The sequence below is a fragment of the Tupaia chinensis genome, unplaced genomic scaffold (genome assembly GCF_000334495.1).
Source record: "Tupaia chinensis unplaced genomic scaffold, TupChi_1.0 Scaffold000024_1, whole genome shotgun sequence".
NCBI classification, from domain to species: Eukaryota; Metazoa; Chordata; class Mammalia; order Scandentia; family Tupaiidae; genus Tupaia; species Tupaia belangeri.
In genome coordinates this window covers 342303-352256 of record NW_006159454.1, presented here as the reverse complement: position 1 = coordinate 352256, position 9954 = coordinate 342303, and the positions used below count along the sequence as shown (strand labels likewise).

At 52.5% G+C, this 9954-nt stretch overlaps 2 protein-coding genes across 2 annotated transcripts in view; one reads left to right on the top strand and one right to left on the bottom strand.

Annotated features, from left to right (window-relative positions):
- PI4KA (phosphatidylinositol 4-kinase alpha) overlaps positions 1-9954 on the bottom strand; it is a 140023-nt gene that overhangs the window by 82872 nt on the left and 47197 nt on the right. The gene's annotated exons all lie outside the window — the stretch shown is intronic.
- The window catches only part of SERPIND1 (serpin family D member 1), a 12079-nt gene that overhangs the window by 411 nt on the left and 1714 nt on the right, over positions 1-9954 (top strand). The window contains exons 2-4 of the mRNA XM_006140194.3: positions 4662-5539; positions 8150-8423; positions 9567-9711. Coding sequence (XP_006140256.1) covers positions 4672-5539; positions 8150-8423; positions 9567-9711 — 1287 coding nt within the window. The 5' untranslated portion in view covers positions 4662-4671. The remainder of the gene's footprint in view (positions 1-4661; positions 5540-8149; positions 8424-9566; positions 9712-9954) is intronic.

The following is a 9954-nucleotide window of genomic DNA, read 5'->3' as shown; positions in this document are numbered from 1 at the left end:
TAGAAGAGACCCGCTCTCAGAAGGTTTGAGCACACGAAAGGGCTCCTGTAGGCTTGCATGCACAGACACGCGGGGGATGTTCGGAGGTTCGTGGAAAATGCGTGCTATGCCAAAACGGGGAATTTCAAAAACGTTTTGCACCCAAATAAACTCGTACTTTCATTTTGTTTTCCACCAGCTTCTGGAAGTCCTTTTGCAGACTCCCACACACACTCGCAGAAATAGGGGCAGAGAGAGAGGGATAAAGCGAGTGTGCCAAAATATAAAAACCTGGTGAATCTAAGGAAAGGCTTGGCAGGGGTTGTTCTGTTATGCTATTGTTTAAACTTTTCTGTAAGTTTTTGTTTTTTTAAATGATTGTACTTTAAATTTACTTACTGATTTATTTTTAATTTGACCAAAGAGGGACAGAGTAAGAGAGAGAGAGAGGGAGGGAAGTGGGGAGGGAAAGCCAGAAAGCAAACTGCCAGGCCTGGGAATCGAACCACAATGGGCCATATAGGAGTCCTGCGCCCTTAACCACCAAGCCACCGCGTGGGCCTTGTAAATTTTTACCAATTTCCAATTAAAAGTTTTTCAAACCCCAGGTGGTTACTTCTCCCCAGTCTTCCTGCTCTGTTTGGGTCTGGAGACCTTAAGCCTGGTGGGACGGTTTTGAACACTGAGCTCTAAAGCCTGGGGAGGCCAAAAGGGCCAGCCCAGTTCCACGCAGCTGGCAAGAGAACATCACAGAAGTCCATTCGAATTTCTAAAACAAACCACAACTACGACTTCTCTTCAAGACAGAGATCTGGACGCAAGCACAGTCTAGGGATCCTTTCAAACGTCTTACGCTGTTTGTTATTCTACATAACCACACGAGAGGAATATAAAACCTTGGTCCCTAATTCCTTTTTTTCTTTTTTCTTTCTTTCTTCTTTTTTATAAATTTTGCCAGAGGGCACAAAAGCACTTCTAGCGGGCACGGCGACCCCTTCTCCTCCTTTACCCTTCCTTTTGGAATTTGGGCATGCACACGTGCACATAAACCAGGGTGTTAAGACACCGGGTCTGGGACTTGAACCATGGTTGACTACGTGGGAGTCCAGCGACATAGCCATTATGCTAACTGCTGATCCCAAACCAGGGTGTTTTTCAAGCCAGTGAGGCTGAGAATTGAACCTCAGAGTCGGCCGTGTGGGATCCAGCTGCCTGAACCACCATGCCATGGGTTGGCCCCAAGCCGTTAAATTCCATCTAGAGAAAATATCTCTGAGTACCGAAATAAAACGTGAATGTTTTCACCCCGCCCCCATACCTTGCCCCAGATGTTTTCCTGAGCCCTTATTTATTCAAGGAGGGCTTTGTTTTATTCTTTAACCTTGTTTTTATCTGAGAAGGATTTTTAGGTGCAGTTGAGCAAAGAGACATCTACTAAGCTGCTCTCTTATGACTTTTTTAAAAAAATTGAACTTTATTTATTTACTTCTTTTAATTTGACTGGAGAGGAACATGACACGAGTGAGTGACTTACTTATTTTAATTTGACCGGAGAGGAACAGGGCACGAGTGGGCGACAGCGAGAACGAGAGAGAGAGAGAGAGAAAGTGAGAAAGCAAGCCACCAGGTCTGGGACTCGAACTGAGGTCAGCCATGTGGGAGTCCAGCACCCTTAACTACCATGCCATCCGCCGGCCCCATCTTAAAAAGTGTATTGCCATTGATATCCACGTCCGAGTTTGGAACTACGCCTGGTTCTGTTCATAGCTATACACCTTAGAAAATACTTCTAGGAGGGACCAGCAATTAGCGTAATGGCTATGTCGCTGGACTCCCATGTAGTCGACTGCAGTTCGAGTCCTGGACCCGGTGGCTTAAATTCTCTGTCTTTCTGGCAAGCACACGCGTCCTATGGCAAAAATCTCTCCCTGAAAAGAAAAAGAAAATACTTCTAGGGGGCAGCAGGTAGCATAGTGGCTAAGGTGCTAGACTCCCACATAGCCAACTACGGTTAGAGTCCTGGGCTTGGCGGATGGCAACTCACACTGGGTACCTGTACATGCATGCCTAAGATTCCAAGAATGGAGAAGGGATTATGGCATGGCCATCTCCCCCGTGGAGTGATTTCTCACTTTCTTCTCTGTCTCCCTGCTGGGTGCATGTGCCCTACAGCAAAAATCTCTCTTTTTTTAAAAAAAAGGAAGGAAAGAAAGCCAGTATTTTTAGAATTTGTTTTGTGTGTGTGGACCCCATCCATGGCACCATGGCCGCAGCAAGGTGCTGAGAGGAAGGGGTTGGAAAAGACCCCAGGCGCTTTCCAAGTGGGAAAGGAAGGGACAGTCTATGACATGTGCAATCCCAAAGTCTCCCAGCTGTGATGCAAATGACGAGGGAGCTGATTGTTTACTGGTATGAGAGGAGGAAGGCTCAGGGATGGAAACTGGCTAGGGCAGTGGCCCCAAGCCCGGGCAGCGTGGGAGCACCAGGGCCAACAAGCCAGAGCCTTGACTCGGAAGGCTCAACCCACTTGGTTAAATACAGCCATTGCCTCTTACTGGCTTCAGCCACGGAAGCCGCAGGCTCCTGCTCTGCTGCCTGATGTGGGGAAACCGAGGCACGCGAAGCCCCTTGCCTGGCACTTGGCACCATCCACAGTCGTTCCTATTGACATCCGCAAAACCGAGAGCACTTCCACTGGGGTCTCCACAGTCCCAACTTCAGGCCTAACAGGTTCAGTAACTGCTTAATGACAGCCAGTTCCTCTGACCCGGCCTAGGCTGCTGCAGCTACCCCAGCTCTCAAATATCCACCCAGTAGAAAACAGAAGCAGACACACAACTCATTCGAGCAAACACGACTCTTCTCTCTGGGGTGATCACATAGTACCTGTGACCTCAGTGACCTCAGTGACCACAGTAAACACCCACAGCCGCTGTCCTGGTGAGATCTGGAAGGGCCAAACAACAGCTCACTACGGAAGATGCAGTTAATAACCAGAAGGACACAGAGACAGAGCCATGTGGAGGTTAAGACGGATTTGACAGGTCAAGTCAAACCCCTCTTGTAGCAGGCAGGTGGTGAACAGGTGTGGCATGCTTGCCACAAGGCCGCGTGTTAAACACTTACCTCGGCAACTTGAATAAGGGGAGTGTCGCCCAGGCCTTCAAACTTTTTTTTTTTTTTTTTGGAGAGGTTTTTGCTATAGGGTGCGTGCGCTTGCCGGAAAGACAGAGACAGACAGAGAGACAGAAAGCGAGAAATCACACCCCAGGGGGGATGGCCATGCCGCAATCCCTTCTCCTCCATTCTCCTCTTGGGATCTTGGGCACGCACACACATGCGCCCAGCGTGCACTTAAGCCACTGGTCCAGGACTAGAACCCCGGTCAACTACATGGGAGTCCAGCGACACAGCCATTACACCAACTGCTGGTCCCAGTTTTGAGAGCCCTTACTTTACTGAATGTCTGTTCCCCAACTGGCTTGTGAGCCTTTTAGTTGGGGCGACTTTTGTGCCTCTACTGTTTAATATGCTGCTTAGGGGCCAGGCGGTGGAATAGTGGTAAAGGCACTGGACTCCCACATGACTGACTGAGGTTCAAGTCCTGGACCTGGCAACGTGAAACTCACGGGGTACATATGCATGTGTGCCCAAAATCCCAAGAGGAGAATAGAAGAGAAGGGTCTGCTACATGGCCATGCCCCCTGAGGGGTGATTTCTCACTTGTCTTCCTCGGTCTCTGGCGAGCACGAGCACCCTACGGCAAAAATCTCTCTCTTAAAAAAAAAAAAAAGAAATGGTGGGACCAGCAGTTAGCATAATGGCTATGTGGCTGAACTCCCACATAGTCGACCGCGGTTCAAGTCCTGGACCCGGTGGCTTAAACTCACGCAGGGCGCGTGTGCGTGAATGCCCAAGATCTCGAGAAGATAATGGAGAAGGGATTGTGGCATGGCCATCCCCCCTGGGGGGGGTGATTTCTCGCTTTCTGTCTGTCTCTCTGTCTATCTGGCAAGTGCACGTGCCCTGTATCAAAAACCTCTCCAAAAAAAACAACAAAAGAAAAAGAAATGCTGCATGGAGATAGAAGACAATGCTGAATGAACGAAAAAGAAACCTCCCCTTGGGATCTCAGAGACCCTCAAATTCTAGAAGGTTGCAGTTTTGCAAACCCGTAAAGAAAGAATTCTTGTTCTAAAGGCCCATGGATCCCTCAGGGAGCCTTACAAAGCCCCCACAAAATGTGAGGTGTACATTTTCCTTCACTGGGTTCTCTTACAGTCCACAGTCCTAAAGCAGCTCAGAATTGGTGCTCTGGGGCCAGGCCTGTGGCCTGGCAGTTAAGGGAGCCAGACTCCAGATGGCCATCTGGGCGGTTCAAATCCCACACCCGGCAGCTTGGAAAACATGCCAGGTGCGTGTGTCTGTGCCTTAAATCCTGGCAGGACAGAGAAGGGACTGTGACATGATCACGTCCCACTAGGGGTTGCTTTCTCCCCCTCTCTTTCTGAAGCTCATGTGCTCTCTGGGAAATGAAAAAAAAAAAAAAAGGGAAAAAGAACTGGTGCCATGAGGGCATCTTCTGGGTCAGAGCCACGGGAGCTCGGCCACGGGAATCCCGTGGCGGGCGGGGCTCAGCCAGGCCGCCCTCACCATGTGTGTTGCTTTCCCTCCACCTCCAGCTCTGCCAGGATGAAGCACGTGCTCCACCCCCTGCTCGTCCTCGTGGTCACCTGGGTGTGTGTTGGGAGGGGCCTGCCGGACCAGCTGGAGACAGGAGGGGAGCCGTTGGCCCCCCAGTGGGAGCAGGCCGGTAAGAAGAACCTGAGCATGCCCCTCCTCCCCGTCGACTTCCACAAGGAGAACACGGTCACCAATGACTGGATCGCAGAGGGCGAGGAGGACGACGACTACCTGGACCTGGAGAAGATCTTCAGCGAGGACGATGACTACATCGACATTATTGACGCGGTGTCTCCGACGGACACGGCAGCCAGCGCCGGCAACATCCTCCAGCTCTTCCAAGGCAAGAGCCGGATCCAGCGTCTCAACATCCTCAACGCCAAGTTCGCTTTCAACCTCTACCGAGCGCTGAAGGACCGGGCCGGCGCTTCGGAGAACGTCTTCATCGCGCCCGTGGGCATCTCCACCGCCATGGGCATGCTCTCCCTAGGCCTGAAGGGGGAGACCCATGAGCAGGTGCACTCCATCCTGCATTTCAAAGACTTCGTCAACGCCAGCAGCAAGTACGAGCTCACGACGGTGCACAACCTCTTCCGGAAGCTGACCCACCGCCTCTTCAGGAGGAATTTCGGGTACACGCTGCGGTCGGTCAACGACCTCTACGTCCAGAAGCAGTTCCCGATCCTGGAGGACTTCAAGACTAAAGTGCGAGAGTACTACTTTGCCGAGGCCCAGGCGGCCGACTTCTCGGATCCCGCCTTCATCTCCAAAACCAACCAGCACATCCTGAGGCTCACCAAGGGCCTCATCAAGGACGCTCTGGACAGCGTCGACCCGGCCACGCAGATGGTGACCCTCAACTGCGTCTACTTCAAAGGTAAGACGCCCCCCGCCCCGCAGAGCAAACGCGCGGCGCTCTTCCAGTACGCGCAGACCGAACACCAGGTCCACACGGCCGACTCGGGGACAGGAAAGGGAGGACCCGATGAGGTGACATGACCAGCTGTTCTGCGGCAGGTATCGTGGCTTTTTGTTTTTGTTTGTTTTTTTTTTGAGAGGTTTTTGCTATAGAGCATGTGCGCTCACCAGACAGACAGACAGAGAGAGACAGAAAGTGAGAAATCACCCCCCAGGGGGGATGGCCACGCCGCAACCCCTTCTCTGACATTCTCCTCTCCACACATGCCTGGTGTCTGTTTCGAGCCTCTGGTTCCGGGACTTGAACCATGGTCAACTACGTGGGAGTCCAGTGATGTAACTATTACATCAACTTCTGGTCCCAAACCTCTCTTTTCAAATGGCCTCACTGGGACTCGACCAGAAGAAATCTGTGCTTTACTCTCTGAGCTGAGTGTGCTCAAGGAGAGACAGGAATGACTCAGCATTAAAACTCATACCCAAGGGACCAGCAGTTGGCGTAATGGCTATGTCATTGGACTCCCATGTAGTCGACCACGGTTTGAGAAAGTAGCCTGAAAAACACTCTGGGCGCATGTGCATGCATGGCCAAAATCCTGAGCGGCGACTGGAAAAGAAGGGATTGCAATGTGGTTATTCCATCCTGGGGGCAGATTTCTAATTTTCCCTCTCTCTGATTCAGTCTCTCTCCAGCAAGCACACATGCTCTATGAAAAACCCCCAAAAAAAAAAAAAAAAAAACCTAAAACAAACAAACAAACAAAACCCCAAAAACCAAAAACTCATACCCAAGAGAGACACTGTATTTTGATCTTTGCATCAAGGACGAGTAGGTAGCAGTGAAGGGCAGGGAACAAGGTTCCTGCTGGGTAGGCCCAGCCTGGTTGCATGGCAGCCCCGGGGTTTCAAGGCAGAGGCCCGTCTGCCTGGGGGAAGTGGAGCAGAACCTCTCCTGCCCTGCCAGTGCCACTGGCCTGCGGGGCCTCAGCAGCTGGGCAAGGCAGCACTCTGTGGGATGTGCAAGAAGGGCCGAAGAGGTCGGAGCAGAGACAGCACGGAGAGCCGGGATCTGGCCGCGGCTTTCCGCCCACACCAGGCCAGTGCCGGTCTGGCTGTGGGTGGACTCTGAGGCTGCGTCTCTAATAGCTCGTGAGACACAAATGTGCACACACGGTGTACATATGAACACGCACATGTCTCCTGCTCCTGGTTGTAAGAACTTCTGGAACGGAGCAAACCGATGTCTACATCCTGGTGTCACCACTTTGCGTTTGTGTGGCCACAGGTGTGCCGTGCGACGTCTCTGTGACTTCGTTCCTCCATCTTTGTCACGGAGATGATAACACTTCTCTGACAGGGTCGTGGGGAGAACCACGAAAGTCAGTGACGCAACACGTGGCGAGAGTTCAACTCGAGTTAGTGACACTGTGATCAGAACACTCGCATCACGTGATAAGCAGCCGGTCTGTCATTGGTGGGGATACTTACCTTGCTTTCACGAACAATGAACCTATGCTTAGGAATGGCTTTAGAAGAGGCCAGTGGAAGGACCAGCAGATGGCGTAAGGGTTACGATGCTGGACGACTCCCACATAGTCACTGACTGTGGTTCGAGTCTTGGACCCGGCGGCTTAAAACTCATGCTGGGTGCATGCACGAGCGTGTCCCAAATCCCGAGAAGAGAATGGAGGAGAAGGGACTGTGGCATGGCCATCAGGTGATTTCTCACTTTCTGTCTCTCTGTCTGTGTCTTTCTAGCAAGTGCACAATAGCAAAAAATCTCTCTGTCTCTCAAAAAACAAAAAAACTCCCAAGCAAAATTCTCTCTTGAAAAAAAAGAAGAGGTCAGTGTAAGACGTTCTGGCAGCACTGAGGCTCTCGGTCCTGCCAGTCTTTAGGTGCCTCTAGGTACGTCCCAGGAGCTTCTGCATGAGCCTGGCCGGTGCTCAGGGGCAGGCAGAGAAGTCCTTGCCAGCATGGGGTAGAGGAGCCTAGGCGTGGTCGGCTTACAGTCCCTGGACACGGTGACCGTGTCACACCCAAATGTGGAAATGGCAAACGCACCTGCTTCCCGTCCCCGCCGCGTTGGACTGGTCACTGACTGAGAGTCAGAAAACACTGAATACTGGCAGCACCCACTCATTCACAACGCACCTCAAACCAGAGGCGAGGAGGAATGCGATTCTAATGGATAGCTCTCAGATCTCTGCTACTGATTTGATTTTGAACGCTACGATCACTCTGTAAAGCACAATGAAAACAGAAGTGGAGGGGCCAGCAGGTAGTGTGGTAGTTAGGGTGCTCGATCTCACATGGCTGAATCCACAGTTCCAGTCCCAGACCCGGTGGGCAAAAATACACACTGGGGTGTGTGTGCACGAATGCCCCAAACCCCGAGAGGAGACGGGGTTGCAGCGTGGCCAACCCCTTGAGGGGATGACTCCCAGGAAGGCAGGCCCTGAAGTCTGCAACTGAGCCAAATTCCCCAAGGGATCTGAATGCTTGCTCCGGGGTGGGGACCACTGCCCTCACAGAGCATTCTAGTAACTGCCCGGGGCCGACTTCACAGGATCCTGGGTGAATAAGTTCCCAGTGGAAATGACCCACAACCACAACTTCCGGCTGAACGAGCGCGAAGTGGTCAAGGTTCCCATGATGCAGACCAAGGGGAACTTCCTGGCGGCGAACGACCAGGAGCTGGACTGCGACGTCCTGCAGCTGGAGTACGTGGGGGGCATCAGCATGCTCATCGTGGTCCCCCACAAGCTGTCTGGGATGAAGGCCCTCGAAGCACAGCTGACGCCCCAGGTGGTGGAGAGGTGGCAGAAGAGCATGACGAATAGGTACGTAGGGAGTGTGTGTGTGTGTGTGTGTGTGTGTGTATACGCGTGTGTGTACGTGTGTCCTTTTCACCTCCCAGAGACTGGGGCTGTGCAGGGGTACCGGCACTCTGGCTGTTTTTTGTTTTGTTTTTGTTTTTCTTGGGGAGAGGTTTTTGCTATAGGGTGCATGTGCTTGCCAGAAAGACAGAGAGAGACAGAGAGACAGAAAACAAGAAATCACCCCCCAGGGGGCATAGCCACGCCGCAATCCCTTCTCCTCCATTCTCCTCTCGGGATCTTGGGCACACACGCACATGGGCCTGGCGTGAGTTTAAGCCACTGGGTCTGGGACTCCAACCGCAGTCGACTACGTGGGAGCCCAGTGAAATAGCCATTATGCTAACTGCTGGTCCCCATCTTTTTTTTATTTTTATTTTTTTATTTTTAGGTTTTTCCATAGGGCGCATGCACTCATTGGAGAGAGAGACATAGCCAGAAAAAGGGGAAGTGAGAAATCACCCAGAGGGGGGTGGCCACGCAGCAATCCCTTCTCTTCCATTCTCCTCTAGGGGTTTTGGGCTCGCGTGCACACGTGCCTGGTGTGATTTTCAAGCCACCAGGTCCGGAACTCAAACTGTGGTTGGCCACATAGCAGTCCAGTGGCGTCATCGCTACGCTGCCTGCTGGCCTCGACGGTTCTGATTTTATTAGGGCCTCGGGAAAGTCGGATTGTATTTTCTATGCAAAAATGTGTCGTGACTTTCCTGACGACCCCTTAATCCACCGACCCAATATTCAACTCCTTAATGAGCAAAGTAAGAAATGCCTGAAACTGGGGGACTAGAGGGAATTCTTTCAGATATGTTCTCAAACGATAAGCCAGCGGAGCTCCTGCTGCCGACCGCAAAGGGGGGCCGCAAAGGGGGGAAATGACCCCCGCAGCCTCGAGGAGAGGACCACACAGCACAGGGCCATTACTCAGCGTTGAGTAACTGCAGCACCGTGGGTGACCTTTCCAAACCCTCCAGGGATTCTGACGGGGGGTGGTGGTGGTTCTGTGGCAGATGCAACCCAGGGGAATAGGCTGTGGACATTTAAGGGGAAAAACGTGATTCTTTTGTCATTTGTGGCTCAATAAAGCAGGGTTCCCCTTTCTCTGGCTAGAACGCGAGAGGTGCTCCTGCCTAAATTCAAGCTGGAGAAGAACTACAACCTGGTGGAGGCCCTGAAGTCCATGGGGATCACAGCGCTGTTTGACCACAACGGCGACCTGGGAGGAATCTCAGACCAGAGGATCGCCATCGACCTGGTAACCGCTCCCTCGTCCACCTATGCACCTGGCTCCCTCGATCTACCGTGGCATAGCCCCCACCCACGCGGTCAGGCTGGGGGCTGAGCCTGCTCTCTTGGGTCTGGCTGGGCCACACCAGGTGCTCGGTCTGCAGGGGCTGGTCAGGGGAGCTGCATCTGCCAGACACTGAGTGGGCAGGAGGCCAGGGCACAGCCTCGGAGCAGCCCAGGTCCTGCTGACACCAGAGCGGAGGGATCTGGT